Source organism: Oncorhynchus gorbuscha, unplaced genomic scaffold, assembly GCF_021184085.1.
Source record: "Oncorhynchus gorbuscha isolate QuinsamMale2020 ecotype Even-year unplaced genomic scaffold, OgorEven_v1.0 Un_scaffold_981, whole genome shotgun sequence".
Lineage (NCBI taxonomy): Eukaryota > Metazoa > Chordata > Actinopteri > Salmoniformes > Salmonidae > Oncorhynchus > Oncorhynchus gorbuscha.
The window spans coordinates 60,274-80,286 of record NW_025745904.1 but is presented as its reverse complement, the minus strand read 5'-3'; the positions used below and the strand labels follow the sequence as shown (position 1 = coordinate 80,286).

The 20,013-nt window shown below is 41.9% G+C and overlaps 1 protein-coding gene across 8 annotated transcripts in view; it reads right to left on the bottom strand.

Annotated features, from left to right (window-relative positions):
* Positions 1 to 5,118: 5,118 nt before the first annotated feature.
* Positions 5,119 to 20,013, bottom strand: part of LOC124020908 (PTB domain-containing engulfment adapter protein 1-like) — a 39,119-nt gene continuing 24,224 nt past the window's right edge. For 3 of the 8 annotated variants that reach the window (XM_046336215.1, XM_046336218.1, XM_046336214.1), the window contains 12 exons: positions 19,508 to 19,591; positions 10,673 to 10,737; positions 10,505 to 10,576; positions 9,817 to 9,915; positions 9,532 to 9,669; positions 9,063 to 9,179; positions 8,812 to 8,898; positions 8,441 to 8,677; positions 8,059 to 8,221; positions 7,760 to 7,851; positions 5,621 to 5,732; positions 5,415 to 5,473 (listed from right to left, as the gene is read on the bottom strand). In XM_046336215.1, coding sequence (XP_046192171.1) covers positions 5,661 to 5,732; positions 7,760 to 7,851; positions 8,059 to 8,221; positions 8,441 to 8,677; positions 8,812 to 8,898; positions 9,063 to 9,179; positions 9,532 to 9,669; positions 9,817 to 9,915; positions 10,505 to 10,576; positions 10,673 to 10,737; positions 19,508 to 19,535 — 1,170 coding nt within the window. In that variant the 5' untranslated portion in view covers positions 19,536 to 19,591 and the 3' untranslated portion in view covers positions 5,415 to 5,473; positions 5,621 to 5,660. Of the gene's footprint in view, positions 5,296 to 5,402; positions 5,488 to 5,620; positions 5,733 to 6,848; positions 7,103 to 7,759; positions 7,852 to 8,058; positions 8,222 to 8,440; positions 8,678 to 8,811; positions 8,899 to 9,062; positions 9,180 to 9,531; positions 9,670 to 9,816; positions 9,916 to 10,504; positions 10,577 to 10,672; positions 10,738 to 19,507; positions 19,592 to 20,013 lie in introns of those variants that run through there. The other 5 variants (XM_046336217.1, XM_046336216.1, XM_046336219.1 and 2 more) reach the window with 5 other exon arrangements.

Sequence of the window (20,013 nt, the reverse complement as noted above, 5' to 3'; positions counted from 1 at the left end):
GGGCCTGATCAGAGCCTGGAGGTACTGAGGTGCCGTTCCCCTCACAGCTCCGTAGGCAAGCACCATGGTCTTTAGCGGATGAAACTTCAACTGGAAGCCAGTGGAGAGAACGGAGGAGCGGGGTGACGTGAGAGAACTTGGGAAGGTTGAACACCAGACGGGCTGCGGCGTTCAACCTTCCCAAGTTCTCTCACGTCACCCCGCTCCTCCACACACACACACGCACACGGACACACACACAAGGACACCACACACACACACACAGAGGAATTTTCAAATGCAACTACTGCAATATAAAATATGCTTCCTCCAGTCCTGACTCTCTCCCATCTCTACACACTATAATCTATGGCACTGATAAGACTCCATAATACTCCAGTTCTGTCTCTCTCCCATCTCTACACACTATAATCTATGGCACTGATAAGACTCCATAATACTCCAGTTCTGTCTCTCTCCCATCTCTACACACTATAATCTATGGCACTGATAAGACTCGATAATACTCCAGTCCTGTCTCTCTCCCATCTCTACACACTATAATCTATGGCACTGATAAGACTCCATAATACTCCAGTCCTGTCTCTCTCCCATCTCTACACACTATAATCTATGACACGGATAAGACTCCATAATACTCCAGTTCTGTTCTGAAAGAGCTGCAAAACCTGGACCCGTACAAATCAGCTGGGCTTGACAATCTGGACCCTCTATTTCTGAAACTATCCGGCGCCATTGTCGCAACCCCTATTACCAGCCTGTTCAACCTCTCGTATCGTCTGAGATCCCCAAGGATTGGAAAGCTGACCTCCAAACGAGGCTATGGGGGTGCCACAGGGTTCAATTCTCAGGCCGACTCTTTTCTCTGTATATATCAATGATGTTGCTCTAGCTGCGATTCACTGATCCACCTCTACGCAGATGACACCATTCTGTATGCTTCTGGCCCTTCCATGGACACTGTGCTATCTAACCTCCAAACGAGCTTCAATGCCATACAACACTCCTTCCGTGGCCTCCAACTGCTCTTAAACGCTAGTAAGACCAAATGCATGCTTTTCAACCTTTCGCTGCCTGCAACCGCATGCCCGACTAGCATCACAACCGTGGATGGTTCCGACCTAGAATATGTGGACATCTATAAGTACCTAAGTGTCTGGCTAGACTATAAACTCTCCTTCCAGACTCATATCAAACATCTCCAATCCACAATCAAATCTAGAATAGGCTTTCTATTTCGCAACAAAGCCTCCTTCACTCACCCCGCCAAAACTGACTATCCTACCGATCCTCGACTTCGGCGATGTCATCTACAAAATAGCTTCCAATACTCTACTCCGCAAACTGGATGCAGTTTATCACAGTGGCATCCGTTTTGTTACTAAAGCACCTTATACCACCCACCACTGCGACCTGTATGCTCTATTTGGCTGGCCCTAGCTACATATTAGTCGCCAGACCCACTAGCTCCAGGTCATCTACAAGTCAGCGTTTGATCGCCTTTGTTACCGCGCTACTCCTGATGAGTTGGAACCCTGCATCCTTTGATCTCATGGATTACTAGCAACATTGTTGCAAGCTTTTGTCAAACAAACAACCAACCAAGGATTGTGTAGGACGGACTAATGCACGTTCAACCCTGGATGCATCAACTAAGACCATCTTCTTCAGTGCTTTACACTGAAATAATTGCTTGCTTTGTGCTGCGCTCCCTTTTTGTGTTCAGTGGCTTTGGTGAACTAATAATGCACGTTACGACTGCTAGACATTTTAGTTAACCCTCATGTTGTGTTCGTTTCATGTTAATTCATTGTGTTCCCGGTTCAAAATGACCGCCCCGTTATAGCTGATTATAAATCCACAATAATACATATTATCACCTAATGTTGTGTTCGTCTTTTTATCAACTTAAGTTCTTGTGAACATTACAAGTTTTGAACTTCTATTTGCTATTTATGACCTGTAGGCCTCATTGACCTGAGCTCATACAACTCGTTTTTGAGTTTTAAAAAAGCATAATATGGATTATTTTGACATATTTAACATATACTCAGATGAAACATATTGTGCCATTTATCAGACTACTTTGTGTCAACGTTTTACAAGGACTCTCTCCTCACCAGTGTCATGATCAAATGTATGATCAAGAGCCTCACATACAGTAGATTGTGTGGTCATTATGCTGCCAGAGTGAATTGTGAGCATGACCTCAAAGCTTTATATACTGTGAAAAAGGTTACATATATTATTGAAACAATGTTGCGATTGTTTGTGAGTGCCAGGTGTGGTTCCAGTGGGGGAAAGATTCTGTTGGGGAAAGGTTCCCGTGGGGGTTACCATGGAAGCCAAGAAGGTTGAGTGAGGTGTGTGTGTGCTCAAACACATGCATATGGGAGTCTAGGAGAAGTGTGTCCATCTTATGAATGGGCATGTGCCTGAACTCAATTTTATAAACTAATTGTAGTCTCACCCATTCACTTCTAATGACCGGGAATACCACAGGTGTACAAAGTCAAATACCCAACATGTAATGACAAATGTATTTTGTGTGTTCAGATGCCCGGTCATGGATCCTTATGACAATCAGATTAAATAAAGTACATTTTTCAGAGAGAGAACTTGTAAATCAGTCCAATTCAACCAGAAACACAGCAGGAGGGTTAGAGGGAGGTTGTGCGAGTTGGTTTGAACAGTATTGACTTGACATTTGGCCAAGAACATTTTTGGACACTAAGGCTTTATTTGTTTAGTCTTTGAACACACACACACTCTCATTACTCCCAGGTAATACCGAATATTGCAAATTCTCTAAGTGTTATGACGGGGTTCTTCCTTGTCAATTGTTTAGATGACGTTGCCTTTTAAATTGCTCTGCCATTATTATTGTATGAGGTATTATTGGTTGGGTCACCGCTGTGCAGTGACGTGTGTTTTATATGGTGTCTGATCCTTTCTCTCCACTGGCTACCTAGCAAACAGGCCTCTTCTCCTGATGTTTGTCTGGTGTGGTACTCTTCCATTCGGCAGGGTTAATACCTGCCTGGCGCCAAACAAATCTCTTTACCTCTCTAACCAAGACAACGTTTATTGACGAACAACAATGAAAGGAAAGGTACAGTCATTTAAAAAGAGCTTCCTGGTGCAAAATTACACAGAAAAATATTTGTTAATGTGCAAGGAAGGGCATGAGTCTATAAAATGAGAGGAAGTCAATGAGCTAATGGTCTTCCAATCTTGTCAACCACTAACCACATTTAATGACTGTACAATAATCCAAATCACAAAAATCACAAAGCAATGCCCCCCCCCCCCAAGCAAAAATTACACATACATTTTATTTATGGGGTAGAAAAATAGTGATCTACTGCAGTGCATTTATCATGACATTGATCACCATTTAAACCAATACGTACAGTGAGGGGAAAAAGTATTTGATCCCCTGCTGATTTTGTACATTTGCCCACTGACAAAGAAATGATCTATCTATAATTTTAATGGTAGGTTTATTTGAACAGTGAGAGACAGAATAACAACAAATCCAGAAAAACGCATGTCAAATGTTATAAATTGATTTGCATTTTAATGAGGGAAATAAGTATTTGACCCCCCCTGCAAAACATGACTTAGTACTTGGTGGCCAAACCCTTGTTGGCAATCACAGAGGTCAGATTGTTCTTGTAGTTGGCCACCAGGTTTGCACACATCTCAGGAGGGATTTTGTCCCACTCCTCTTTGCAAAACTCCTCCAAGTCGTTGAGGCTGACGTTTGGCAACTCAAACCTTCAGCTCCCTCCACAGAGGTTCTATAGGATTAAGGTCTGGAGACTGGCTAGGCCACTAGGCCTTAATGTGCTTCTTCTTGAGCCACTCCTTTGTTGTCTTGGCTGTGTGTTTTGGGTCATTGTCATGCTGGAATACGTATCCACGACCCATTTTCAATGCCCTGGCTGAGTGAAGGAGGTTCTCACCCAAGATTTGACGGTACATGGCCCCGTCCATCGTCCCTTTGATGCGGTGAAGTTGTCCTGTCCCCTTAGCAGAAAAACACCCCCAAAGCATAATGTTTCCACCTCCATGTTTGACGGTGGGGGTGGGGTTCTTGGGGTCATAGGCAGCATTCCTCCTCCTCCAACCACGGTGAGTTGAGTTGATGCCAAAGAGCTCCATTTTGGTCTCATCTGACCACAACACTTTCACCCAGTTGTCCTCTGAATCATTCAGCTGTTCATTGGAAAACTTCAGATGGGCCTGTATATGTGCTTTCTTGTGCAGGGGGACCTTGCAGGCACTGCAGGATTTCAGTCCTTCATGACGTAGTGTGTTTCCAATTGTTTTCTTGGTGACTATGGTCCCAGCTGCCTTGAGATCAGACAAGATCCTCCCATGTAGTTCTGGGCCGATTCCTCACTGTTCTCATGATCATTGCAACTCCACGAGGTGAGATCTTGCATGGAGCCCCAGGCCGAGGGAGATTGACAGTTCTTTTGTGTTTCTTCCATTTGCGAATAATCGCACCAACTGTTGTCACCTTCTCACCAAGCTGCTTGGCGATGGTCTTGTAGCCCATTCCATCCTTGTGTACTTTACAATCTTGTCCTTGACATCCTTGGAGAGCTCTTTGGTCTTGGCCACGGTGGAGAGTTTGGAATCTGATTGATTGCTTCTGTGGACAGGTGTCTTTTATACAGGTAACAAACTGAGATTAGGAGCATCCCCTTTAAGAGTGTGCTCCTTATCTCAGCTCGTTGCCTGTATAAAAGACACCTGGGAGCCAGAAATCTTTGATTGAGAGGGGGTCAAATACTTATTTCCCTCATTAAAATGCAAATCCATTTTTAACATTTTTGACGTGTTTTTCTGGACTTTTTGTTGTTATTCTGTCTCTCACTGTTCAAATAAACCTACCATTAAAATGATAGACTGATCATTTCTTTGTCAGGGGGCAAATGTACAAAAATCAGCAGGGGATCAAATACTTTTTTCCCTCACTGTAGTCCCAGAAATGTTGATTTTATACAAATACTTCTTTACCAATTAAATTATTACTACAAAAAGGAAAGCATCATCAAAAAGGTCATCAACTGTCCGTGTTAGGGATGTGGTCAGCATCAATCCGTGTTAGGGATGTGGTCAGCATCAACTGTCCGTGTTAGGGATGTGGTCAGCATCAACTGTCCGTGTTAGGGATGTGGTCAGCATCAACTGTCCGTGTTAGGGATGTGGTCAGCATCAACTGTCCGTGTTAGGGATGTGGTCAGCATCAACTGTCCGTGTTAGGGATGTGGTCAGCATCAACTGTCCGTGTTAGGGTTGTGGTCAGCATCAACTGTCCGTGTTAGGGATGTGGTCAGCATCAACTGTCCGTGTTAGGGATGTGGTCAGCATCAACTGTCCGTGTTAGGGTTAGGGATGTGGTCAGCATCAACTGTCCGTGTTAGGGATGTGGTCAGCATCAACTGTCCGTGTTAGGGATGTGGTCAGCATCAACTGTCCGTGTTAGGATGTGGTCAGCATCAACTGTCCTGTCATCAATGTTAGGGATGTGGTCAGCATCAACTGTCCATGTTAGGGTTGTGGTCAGCATCAACTGTCCATGTTATGTTACTGTCCGGTTAGGGATGTGGTCAGCATCAACTGTCCGTGTTAGGGTAGCGGTGCGGTCAGCAGCGACTGTCCACTGGGTCCAGAGAGAAGATGGTGCCCTCCAGGGTTAGTCCCATATTGAACCCCTCCTTCAGAGAGAGAGACACACAGGTCAGCGATCCAACCAGAGACTACAGAAGTCTAGAGCAGTGTGTCCTATACAACAATGAGTAATGCTGTAATTACAGGCCAGTATCCTAGACACATTCTCAATTGAGATTCTCAAGAAACCTTGCTTTTTAATTCAGGTCTACACTTAATCTATGTTATGACAAAAGCAAAATGATGGCTAATTGATAGGAAATTAGCAGGACTGGGAGCAAACATTGTATGCTACAATCATAATGTACTTTGACAGTTGGCCTCTATGTACATAATTGATTTTCATGAGATAAATAGAGGCAGACATCAGTGAAAATGTGAATGCGTGTTTCATGGGGAAAATAATATGTGATGGGCATTGTGAAGCCTACACATAGGTGAGAGTAAACTAACCGTCGCTAACGCTGCACAGTGAAGAGAGAGAATATGATTATATACTGTAGTTTACAATCTACAGTTAGAGTATATATAGTTAGATGAACTGTAGGTCATAATCTTGTTAGATTCAGCAAAAAAATAAACGCCCTCACGGTCAACTGGGTTTATTTTCAGCAATGTAAATATTTGTATGACCATAACAAGACTCAACAACTGAGAAAAACTGAACAAGTTCCACAGACATGTGACTAACAGACATGGAATAATGTGTCCCTGAACAAAGGGGGGGGGGGTCAAACTCAAGTCAGTCAGTATCTGGTGGCCACCAGCTGCATTAAGTACTGTAGTGCATCTCCTCCTAATGGACTGCACCAGATTTGGTGCAGGAGTACCATATTTGGGAGGAGGATGTCTTCTCTGTAACGCACAGCGTTAAGATTGCCTGCAATGACAACAAGCTCAGTCCGATGATGCTGTGACACACCGCCCCAGACCATGACAGACCCTCCACCTCCAAATCGATACCGCCTCGGTGTAATGTTCATTCCTTTGACGATAAACGCAACAGTGAAGAGCACTTTTTGCATGTCCTGTCTGGTCCAGCGATGGTGGGTTTGTGCCCATAGGCGACGTTGTTGCCAGTGATGTCTGGTGAGGACCTGCCTTACAACAGGCCTACAAGCCCTCAGTCCAGTCTCTCTCAGCCTATTGAGGACAGTCTGAGCACTGATGGATGGATTGTGCGTTTCTGGTGTAACTCGGGCAGTTGTTGTTGTTGCCATCCTGTACCTGTCCCGCAGGTGTGATGTTCGGATGTACCGATCCTGTGCAGGTGTTGTTAGATGTGGTCTGCCAATGAGAGGACCATCAGCTGTCCGTCATGTCTCCCTGTTGCTCTGTCTTAGGCGTCTCACAGTAATGACATTGCAATTTATTGCCCTGGCCACATCTGCAGTCCTCATGCCTCCTTGCAGCATACCTAAGGCATGTTCACGCAGATGAGCAGAGACCCTTTAGTGATCCTAGGTTTTCATAACTGTGACCTTAATTGCCTACCATCTGTAAGCTGTTAGTGTCTTAACGACCATTCTACAGATGCACATTCATGAATGGTTTATGGTTCATTGAACAAGCATGGGAAATAGTGTTTAAACCCTTTACAATGAAGATCTGTGAAGTTATTTGGTTTTTAACAAATGATCTTTGAAAGACAAGGTCTTGAAAAAGGGCCATTTTTTTCTGAGTTTATACTTAATATATGTAAAATATTTACTCAGACCATGTAAACAGTATACGGCATTACAATAATGACAAGATAAACATTCAACTCTTATAAAACAGGTCCAGTATTAACTCTGGAAAGGCTGGGTCCCATTCTAAAGGCAGAATCCATGTCGATTGGAACGCAGCCAAAGCATACAGTATACAGTATTTTACCTTTGATAAACAGCTAATCAGCATAATGGTAGAGCTTTGCTATATTTGTTTAGAGGCAATGCTATTACTTACACCAATGACTGAGCACATAATGCCTGTGTACTTTGACATAGGTTATATGCCCCTTATTAACGTAAATATGAGCATTACAAATACTCGCTCTAGAAACACTGCTGTTCCTACAGATGAATGTACACACCTGCATTTCATCCAGTTTAGATTGGACGTCAGGAGGAAAGGACGTGTTGCAGAGGAACGGGTCAAAAGGCTCCGCCCCCAAAATATCCATTCCTGTTGGAGGGGAGAGATGGAAGGATGAGAGAACGAGGGAAAATACACAGCAGAGAGGGAAGACAGGAGTTGAATCAGCATACTGTATGTGTGCAATTGTTCATTGAACATCTTGTATGCAATTGCATAAATACTAATACAACAGTTTATCAATTCATTTAATTATGACATAATGTAAAAAGGAGCATAGTGCAGCAGAGTAGTCACCTCTCTCTCTCAGGAAAACATGTGGAGGAGGTGGAGGAGGGGAAAAGGAGGGAGGAGGAGGAGAAGACCCATTGAGGGCAGGTTTCCTTGCCATAGGAGACCCTGAGAATGGAACCATGTCGAAAACGTCCGTCGGGGGACGCCTGGATATGGTGCTCCATGCCTGGGGGGGGGGGGGGGACCAAATACAAAGCGTTTGAATGGCAGCTGGATGTCGTACTAAACGGCTAAAGTCAAAACTACACACACACTAAAATAAGGGTGTTTCTGTGATTGTATATAACCTCTATATGAGGTGAACCATAGAACCCCTTTGCTTCTCTATAGCTCAATTTCTTCTAGCAGTGTAGTAAGGAAAAGCGAGAGAGAAGTAGCTATTTACTCGCGGTCGAGGTAAGCAACCTCCATAATGCTGCGGTAGCCTGGGCTGGGTAGGTTTACTGGGTGGAGACGTTAGTAGACCAGCGGAGATACTGGAGTCTGGAGAGCTGGCTGGGGTTAGAGCCACAGAGGACATCTCTAGAAAGGAAAGGGCGTTCAGGCTGACACTGTCACCCCAGAACATAGACGAGGGACTCGGCAGCATGTCAGCCTCGTTAGAAGAGTTCAAGTGTAGAAGCTGAGGAGAAATCAGCCAGAGAAAGAAGGGTAGCGATTTGTTATCACTGATGTCAGGAAGGTAAGGTTTTGTTACGGCAGACATTTCTAGAGATTAGTGTGAGACAGAAACTGTTAGATTAGTAGCTCATTTACCGGTGAGCCTTGACAATCTGCCATGTGATCCTCTAGATCTTGAAGTCGCTCTTTCAACTTGGAATTTTCAGTTTCCAGTTCCAGAATCTAAAGTCAACAAACACAAGATCATAATCTAAGAGGTCCCATTTTGTTAGACCTTTTTCATGCTCTAGTTATGTTTGGATGTGGCACTACATTCCCCATGATTAAATAGTGCACCAGAGAGTTGTGATCAACATTAGTCCACTGTAGAAGGAACGCAGACTTACTCTTTTCTGCAGACTGCCGATCTGTTTCCTCATCTCCACGTCTTTCCCGCCAGACTCCAGAAACTTCCTGTACGCCAGGTCAAATGCTCGACCAATGCTGACGGTGATCTCCTCTGCCTGCAATCCAGTGCATCATGGGTATCCTCAAACATCTAGTGAAAGTACCCTTTGATGTGTTGCACATGTATGATGTAGTACACGATTTTCAGGGGCCTATTTTGCTCTTGACCGCTATTTTCAGAACTACTAGCTTAAAAAGAAAACCCCTAACACCTCTTTAAACCTGAAACAACTAGCTAGGATGAATTCAATAATGCTACCATTCCACCGTGACCTCATACTATGGACTAACTTCTGATAAATTGACATCTAAGATTCATAGAAGGTTATTATAACCTCTAAAGAATCCATATAAAAACTCATGAAAAACAAACACTACTTTTTTTTTTTTTATACTTTTTTTCCTTACACATTTTTCACTGTCGAACACATAACAGATGTGTTTTTTGGTCTCTGGCTCTGTGCAGATGAAGGTGAATATCCTCTTGTCGGTTTTGTCGTCCGCGCAGAAGGATATCCTATGAAGCTGACAGTTGTGCTGTACATCCTATAATGAATGAAGATAAATGAGCTTCATCTAATTCTACTCATAAACAAAATATTAAGACAGAGAGGCTGACTGCTTGGTGAGTTTATTCTTCACAAAAGACCCAATGAATCTGGCCTATTATGAGGCCCCTCACAGTGGACTTACTCTGGTCTTGGGGTCTAATAATTTCACTCCGTAGATGGACACCTGCAGCTCCACCTTCGGTGTTTTGTGACCCTCTGATTTCTTGATATGCCTTTGGAACTGCAGGATTGAAACGTCAAATCAAAATCACATTGTATTGGTCACATACACGTGTTTAGCAGATGTTATTGCGGGTGTAGCGCTTCTAGTTCCGACAGTGCAGTAATATCTAACAATTTCACAACCTATACCCAATACACACAAATCAAAGTAAAGGAATGGAATTAAGAATATGTAAATATATGGTTGAGCAATGTCAGAGCTGCATCGGCTAAGATACAGTAGAATAGTATAGAATGCCGTACATACATATAGGATGAGTAATGCAAGATATGTAAACATTATTAAATTAAAGTGACATTATTAGTGACTAGTGTTCCATTTATTAAAGTGGCCAATGAAGTCTGGATGTAGGCAGCAGCCTCTGTGCTAGTGATGGCTATATAACAGTCTGATGGCCTTGAGATACAGTAGAAGCTGTTTTTTAATGTCTCGGTGCTCGCTTTGATGCGCCTGTACTGACCTCGCCTTCTAGATGATAGCGAGGTGAACAGGTAGTGGCTTGGATGGTACGTTATGACATTGACAAATCTAAGCTCCTATAAAATCAAAATGGTTTGAGTACTGGGTGAAATTCTTAAGAGCATACCTTCAGCTTTCTCACTGCTATCCTTATGACATCTGTACCTTTTGGCTGGTCAACCTCTGTTACGCCAAGGAACTGCAACGCGATAAAACGGCACATAATTTTCTGTCCAGTAGATGGTGCTATTCACCTCGAAGCTCAACACCTGGAAATTTAATTAGAAGATCCTACCTTGACATTATACACCATGTGATTCTTGGCCAAAGCCTCTGGGGATGTCATCCCTCCAGATTTATCTGAAACAAACGAAACAAACAAACCGTACATACATGTATTGAAATTTGATACACAATTTAAGATTTAAAACATATATACACAATTCTTTGCCATCCAAGCCTTAAAACAGATACAGGATTAGAACTGAACCGGGTTCATCTTCCCCAGAAAGTGTCTGCAGTATCTAGAAGCTAAATAATGAGATAGAAAGTGATGGCACAACAAACTAAATAATATTTTTTTAAAGGTAACAGACAAACCAATGATGCATTTGCTGTGATTGTGTTCATCTTCATTAATGCAACAACAAGAAGAGGAACTAGTGTCTTGTATCAGGAGTTACCTACATGCCATCAACGGAGGCCTGTGTCTATGTTAACCTTCACATAACAGGTGGGCATAACCACAGACATTTTTAGCATTGGCATTAGACCAGTGGCCCCGCTGAGTTGAGTTCCAACATCAAAGGCTACTGCTCCCCATGTGCTCAAACCTTCCTTCCACATTCCATACAGAACCATGGGCATTACAGAAAGGTCAAAGAGAATACAGATTTTACGTCCATACAGAGGGATAGATCAGGTAGTATTAGTGTAACCTCCATACAGAGGGATACATCAGGTAGTATTAGTGTAACCTCCATACAGAGGGATACATCAGGTAGTATTAGTGTAACCTCCATACAGAGGGATACATCAGGTAGTATTAGTGTAACCTCCATACAGAGGGATACATCAGGTAGTATTAGTGTAACCTCCATACAGAGGGATACATCAGGTGTAACCTCCATACAGAGATACATCAGGTATATTAGTGTAACCTCCATACAGAGGGATACATCAGGTAGTATTAGTGTAACCTCCATACAGAGGGATACATCAGGTAGTATTAGTGTAACCTCCATATAGAGGTCAGGTAGTATTAGTGTAACCTCCATACAGAGGTCAGGTAGTATTAGTGTAACCTCCATATAGAGGGATACATCAGGTAGTATTAGTGTAACCTCCATACAGAGGGATACATCAGGTAGTATTAGTGTAACCTCCATACAGAGGGATACATCAGGTAGTATTAGTGTAACCAGAGGATCATCAGGTAGTATTAGTGTAAGGGATACATCAGGTAGTATTAGTGTAACCTCCATATAGAGGTCAGGTAGTATTAGTGTAACCTCCATACAGAGGGATACATCAGGTAGTATTAGTGTAACCTCCAGAGGGATACATCAGGTAGAGGGGATACATCAGGTAGTATTAGTGTAACCTCCATATAGAGGTCAGGTAGTATTAGTGTAACCTCCATACAGAGGTCAGGTAGTATTAGTGTAACCTCCATACAGAGGGATACATCAGGTAGTATTAGTGTAACCTCCATACAGAGGGATACATCAGGTAGTATTAGTGTAACCTCCATACAGAGGGATACATCAGGTAGTATTAGTGTAAGTATAGAGAGGTCAGGTAGTATTAGTGTAACCTCCATATAGAGGTCAGGTAGTATTAGTGTAACCTCCATACAGATACAGGTCAGGTAGTATTAGTGTAACCTCCATACAGAGGGATACATCAGGTAGTATTAGTGTAACCTCCATACAGAGGGATACATCAGGTAGTATTAGTGTAACCTCCATACATAGAGGATACATCAGGTAGTATTAGTGTAACCTCCATACAGAGGGATACATCAGGTAGTATTAGTGTAACCTCCATATAGAGGTCAGGTAGTATTAGTAACCTCCATACAGAGGATACATCAGGTAGTATTAGTGTAACCTCCATACAGAGGATACATCAGGTAGTATTAGTGTAACCTCCATACAGAGAGATACATCAGGTAGTATTAGTGTAACCTCATACAGAGGGATACATCAGGTAGAGGTCAGGTAGTATTAGTGTAACCTCCATACAGAGGGATACATCAGGTATTAGTGTATTAGTGTAACCTCCATACAGAGGATCCAGGTAGTATTAGTGTAACCTCCATACAGAGGGATACATCAGGTAGTATTAGTGTAACCTCCATACAGAGGTCAGGTAGTATTAGTGTAACCTCCATACAGAGGGATACATCAGGTAGTATTAGTGTAACCTCATACAGAGGGATACATCAGGTAGTATTAGTGTAACCTCCATACAGGGATACATCAGGTAGTATTAGTGTAACCTCCATACAGAGGATACATCAGGTAGTATTAGTGTAACCTCCATACAGAGGATACATCAGGTAGTATTAGTGTAACCTCCATACAGAGGATACATCAGGTAGTATTAGGGTAACCTCCATACATCAGGTAGTATTAGTGTAACCTCCATACAGAGGATACATCAGGTAGTATTAGGTAACCTCCATATAGACATCAGGTAGTATTAGTGTAACCTCCATACAGAGGGATACATCAGGTAGTATTAGTGTAACCTCAGGTAGTATTATAGGGATACATCAGGTAGTATTAGTGAGAGGGATACATCAGGTAGTATTAGTGTAACCTCCATACAGAGGGATACATCAGGTAGTATTAGGGTAACCTCCATATAGAGGTCAGGTAGTATTAGTGTAACCTCCATACAGAGGGGATACATCAGGTAGTATTAGTGTAACCTCCATCAGAGGGATACATCAGATATAGTAACCTCCATACAGAGTCAGGTAGTATTAGTGTAACCTCCATAACAGGTCAGGTAGTATTAGTGTAACCCCTCCATATAGAATCAGGTAGTATTAGTGTAACCTCCATATAGAGGTGATACATCAGGTAGTATTAGTGTAACCTCCATACAGAGGGATCCATACAGAGGGATACATCAGGTAGTATTAGTGTAACCTCCATACAGAGGGATACATCAGGTAGTATTAGTGTAACCTCCATACAGAGGATACATCAGGTAGTATTAGTAACCTCCATACAGAGGTCAGGTAGTATTAGTGTAACCTCCATAGAGATCAGGTAGTATTAGTGTAACCTCCATACAGAGGGATACATCAGGTAGTATTAGTGTAACCTCCATACAGAGGGATACATCAGGTAGTATTAGTGTAACCTCCATTCAGGTAGTATTAGTGTAACCTCCATACAGAGGATACATCAGGTAGTATTAGTGTAACCTCCATACAGAGGGATACATCAGGTAGTATTAGTGTAACCTCCATACAGAGGGATACATCAGGTAGTATTAGTGTAACCTCCATACAGAGGGATACATCAGGTAGTATTAGTGTAACCTCCATACAGAGGGATACATCAGGTAGTATACATCAGGTAGTATTAGTGTAACCTCCATATAGAGATCAGGTAGTATTAGTGTAACCTCCATACAGAGGGATACATCAGGTAGTATTAGTGTAACCTCCATAGAGATCAGGTAGTATTAGTGTAACCTCCATACAGAGGGATACATCAGGTAGTATTAGTGTAACCTCCATATCAGGTAGTATTGTAACCTCCATACAGAGGGATACATCAGGTAGTATTAGTGTAACCTCCATATCAGAGGTAGTATTATAACCTCCATACAGAGGATACATCAGGTAGTATTAGTGTAACCTCCATACAGAGGGATACATCAGGTAGTATTAGTGTAACCTCCATAGGATACATCAGGTAGTATTAGTGTAACCTCCATACAGAGGGATACATCAGGTAGTATTAGTGTAACCTCCATACAGAGGGATACATCAGGTAGTATTAGTGTAACCTCCATACAGAGGATCAGGTAGTATTAGTGTAACCTCCATATAGAGATCAGGTAGTATTATAACCTCCATCAGAGGTCAGGTATTAGTGTAACCTCCATACAGAGATCAGGTAGTATTAGTGTAACCTCAGAGATAGTATTAGTGTAACCTCCATATAGAGGATACATCAGGTAGTATTAGTGTAACCTCCATACAGAGATCAGGTAGTATTAGTGTAACCTCCATCAGGTAGTATTAGTGTAACCTCCATACATCAGGTAGTATTAGAGATCAGGTAGTATTAGTGTAACCTCCATACAGAGGTCAGGTAGTATTAGTGTAACCTCCATACAGAGGATACATCAGGTAGTATTAGTGTAACCTCATCAGGTAGTATTAGTGTAACCTCCATACAGAGGTCAGGTAGTCATTAGTGTAACCTCCATACAGAGATACATCAGGTAGTATTAGTGATACATCAGGTAGTATTAGTGTAACCTCCATACAGAGGATACATCAGGTAGTATTAGTGTAACCTCCATACAGAGATACATCAGGTAGTATTAGTGTAACCTCCATACAGAGATCAGGTAGTATTAGTGTAACCTCCATACAGAGATCAGGTAGTATTAGTGTAACCTCCATACAGAGATCAGGTAGTATTAGTGTAACCTCCATACAGAGATCAGGTAGTATTAGTGTAACCTCCATATAGAGATCAGGTAGTATTAGTGTAACCTCCATACAGAGGGATACATCAGGTAGTATTAGTGTAACCTCCATATAGAGATCAGGTAGTATTAGTGTAACCTCCATACAGAGGATACATCAGGTAGTATTAGTGTAACCTCCATAGGTAGAGGTCAGGTAGTATTAGTGTAACCTCCCTCAGGTAGTATTATAACCTCCATACAGAGGTCAGGTAGTATTAGTGTAACCTCCATACAGAGGGATACATCAGGTAGTATTAGTGTAACCTCCATAGGGATACATCAGGTAGTATTAGTGTAACCTCCATACAGAGTCAGGGATACATCAGGTAGTATTAGTGTAACCTCCATACAGAGGGATACATCAGGTAGTATTAGTGTAACCTCCATACAGAGGGATACATCAGGTAGTATTAGTGTAACCTCCATATAGAGATCAGGTAGTATTAGTGTAACCTCCAGTATTAGTGTAACCTCCATACAGATCAGGTAGTATTAGTGTAACCTCCATATAGAGATCAGGTAGTATTAGTGTAACCTCCATACAGAGGATACATCAGGTAGTATTATAACCTCCATACAGAGGGATACATCAGGTAGTATTAGTGTAACCTCCATACAGAGGGATACATCAGGTAGTATTAGTGTAACCTCCATACAGAGGGATACATCAGGTAGTATTAGTGTAACCTCCATACAGGGATACATCAGGTAGTATTAGTGTAACCTCCATACAGATCAGGTAGTATTAGTGTAACCTCCATACAGAGGGATACATCAGGTAGTATTAGTGTAACCTCCATCAGTAGTATTAGGATACATCAGGTAGTATTAGTGTAACCTCCATACAGAGGGATACATCAGGTAGTATTAGTGTAACCTCCATACAGAGGGATACATCAGGTAGTATTAGTGTAACCTCCATACAGAGGATACATCAGGTAGTATTAGTGTAACCTCCATATCAGGTAGTATTAGTGTAACCTCCATATAGAGATCAGGTAGTATTAGTGTAACCTCCATATAGAGGATACATCAGGTAGTATTAGTGTAACCTCCATACAGAGGTGATACATCAGGTAGTATTAGTGTAACCTCCATACAGAGGGATAACTCCAGGTAGTATTAGTGTAACCTCCATATAGAGATCAGGTAGTATTAGTGTAACCTCCATACAGAGATCAGGTAGTATTAGTGTAACCTCCATACAGAGGATACATCAGGTAGTATTAGTGTAACCTCCATACAGAGATCAGGTAGTATTAGTGTAACCTCCATACAGAGATCAGGTAGTATTAGTGTAACCTCCATATAAGAGATCAGGTAGTATTAGTGTAACCTCCATATAGAGATCAGGTAGTATTAGTGTAACCTCCATACAGAGATCAGGTAGTATTAGTGTAACCTCCATACAGAGGGGATACATCAGGTAGTATTAGTGTAACCTCCATACAGAGGGATACATCAGGTAGTATTAGTGTAACCTCCATACAGAGGATCAGGTAGTATTAGTGTAACCTCCATACAGAGGGATACATCAGGTATATTAGAGAGATCAGGTAGTATTAGTGTAACCTCCATATAGAGAGATCAGGTAGTATTAGTGTAACCTCCATACAGAGATCAGGTAGTATTAGTGTAACCTCCATATAGTAGATTAGTGTAACCTCCATACATCAGGTAGTATTAGTGTAACCTCCATATAGAGGTATTAGTGTAACCTCCATCAGGTAGTATTAGTGTAACCTCCATATAGAGATCAGGTAGTATTAGTGTAACCTCCATATAGAGATCAGGTAGTATTAGTGTAACCTCCTCCAGGTAGTATTAGTGTAACCTCCATAGAGATCAGGTAGTATTAGTGTAACCTCCATATAGAGATCAGGTAGTATTAGTGTAACCTCCATAGGATCAGTATATTAGTGTAACCTCCATATAGAGATCAGGTAGTATTAGTGTAACCTCCATACAGAGATCAGGTAGTATTAGTGTAACCTCCATATAGAGATCAGGTAGTATTAGTGTAACCTCCATACAGAGATCAGGTAGTATTAGTGTAACCTCCATACAGAGGTCAGGTAGTATTAGTGTAACCTCCATATCAGGTAGTATTAGTGGAGAGATCAGGTAGTATTAGTGTAACCTCCATACAGAGGTCAGGTAGTATTAGTGTAACCTCCATATAGAGATACATCAGGTAGTATTAGTGTAACCTCCATATAGAGGGATACATCAGGTAGTATTAGTGTAACCTCCATATAGAGATCAGGTAGTATTAGTGTAAGAGAAACACATTCAGTCAGTTGGGAATGTCCTCGTTCTGCCTACTGTAGACACATTGGCACTGATTGTACTGTAAGTTGGATCTGTAATATTAATGTAAATTAATATAACAGGGACACAAGAGAGTGAGGTTTGTGGTTCAGATAAAGAAAATGCATTGGGGTTTTTTCTGGTAGAAAGCACACAGTCTCATTTTAATCCAACTCTTTCTCACTTTGACTGTGATAATATACACTAACTGCAAGGTATGGATTGAACAGCCACACCTAATGAATAATTCATGAAAATACTATATATTTTTAATTCACTTTGATTAATCACATTCGGTGCCAATGTGTCTCTACAGTTTACGACCAACAGGAAAGGCTATAAAGACAGTGTCTCAAATGCGACCGTATGGCCCTATACAGTGCGCTCTCTTTGACCAGGGCCCATAGGGGCCCATTTGGAGACACTCTCTGCATCAGATGGTCTCCATGTAAATATGTCTCTGAGATAGGAGCCATCACAAATGACAAAATTAACAATAACATTTAAATAAATAAAAGTGTGTACATGAAATGGGACTGTGGGAGAGTAACAATGTGTCTACTAACTAATCCTGGAAATACTGTCATCAGTAGAGGCTGCTTTAAGATCCAGTACACACACACACACACTATTATGGATGTTTAAAAGTAGTAGCAGGAAAGTGAGTGGACATTTGTAGAGTGGGGTTGACAACAGAATAGAATGTGCCTCACAGCATCCTAATGAAATATTCAGACCACCAAACACAGCTACTGCTGCGACTGCTAAGTGAGAAACTCTGGGCAGACGTTGGTGGTAAAGTCGGTGGAGCATCAGAGGCCAGAGGTGGTGTATATGCACGCATATTAGGAAAGGAGGAAAGTCACTAGTCTAGTAAAACATCAGGTCAGAGACACCTGTATCAGCCCACTGACAGATGTAACCAGCTATGTCTAGAGTTTTTGCAGCTTAGAGAGTGCAAGCGAGAACGAGAGATTGTGTCTAGACTTGACAGTTCACGCAGCTTTTGTATTCTGATAATGGAGTTCTGATTATGTCATTCTAAACACGTCATGCGTCGGTCTACATTTAAAATGTGTCCACATTGTGTCCATTCCCGCACAATATTCAAAATCAAGTATGCATTCTACAAACGGCGGAATAGGCTAAATATGATAATGCCACAACAGCTGATGGCAGTAGCTAACTACTGTAGCAAGCTAATAAGGAACGCTAAAGGGACTGCAAACGAGTTAGCATAACTCTAGCCAGATATTTTTTCTAAATATTAGCTAGATGGATACCATGAGGCCAGCAAACAGGTTCCCTATATGCTAGGAACATATTTCTGCCAACGTTCTAATGAAACGGTGCCTCTCAGTCCCAAAATAGTTTTCTGGAGACTTGTGGGAGGAGTGCTGATGACGTCACCCACGCCATGCGTTTCTGTAGCCTGATTGCATCCAGACTGAGGAGAAATCTGCACACAATGCATCCGACCACCTCCTGAAGTGGTCAGACAGATCTGAACACAATCTGACGACAAAGCCACTTTTGTGTGTCTAGATCCGTCTTCGTATTATGATAGCAGAAGTCGTATGTAAGTGTAAAGTGTAGACACGACTAGAGCGACAGAAAGAGACACTAATGAAGAGATTGAGAGAATTGAGACATTTGTTCATCAGGAATTAAATTGACCTGAGTAGGTACAAATTGCCTTTACATTATGTTCTGTAAGTAACACATATATTCCATAAAGAACTACAACATGAAATGTCTCTACCCACTGGACACAGACCTCATTTCAATGTCAAAGTTTGATTTACATTTGGTTCAGTTGTCAACTAACATGAAATCAAACCCCCAAAAATCTGATTATATTTAGGTTAAAAAAAAAATCCCTTACATTGATTTATTTTTATCCAGTTTTCCACTTTGATTCAACGTCATCACATTAAATTTGGTTAAAAATGACATGGAAACAACGTCGATTCAACCAGGTCTTGCCTAGTGGGTAAGTACTTGAGGTCAACATGCTTTCAAAAGATTGTGCTGTTTGTGTATAAGAAACATGGTGTGATTTCAAATGCACTCAATGAATACAGTGAGCTGTTACCTTTTCTCCTGTTGAAAGCTCGGTTCATACTGCAATAGCTTCTATGGTGGTACTGAGACCTGGGCTCTGCAGTGGATCAGGAGCCTGGGGTGAGAAAACACCACCAAGTCAAGGTCAAGGACATTGAGGGGCTGTGGGTTAGGGGATGGCTCGGGAAGGAGAGATCAGCGTCCCAAATGGCACCCTATTCAGTGCACTACTGTTGACCAGAGCCCTCCCCCAATATGCATATATTAGCATCTGGGACAGAGTAGGAGGCAGTTCACTCTGTGCACACTATCCACGCTCATCCAAAATTGAAAATGCTGCCCCCTATCCCAAAAAGGTTATTAAGGCACATGGTCAAAAGCAGGTCAAAACCACATCGGGAATAGGGAGCTATTTGAGACACACTCAGAGAGACATCCATCTGTATTGGCTTGTCTTGGCTAACTGGTGCAGTGAGAGATCAATGTGAAGCTAAATGACTGGAGACCGGAGCTAGATTGAGGTTTGGTCTGGTGTTG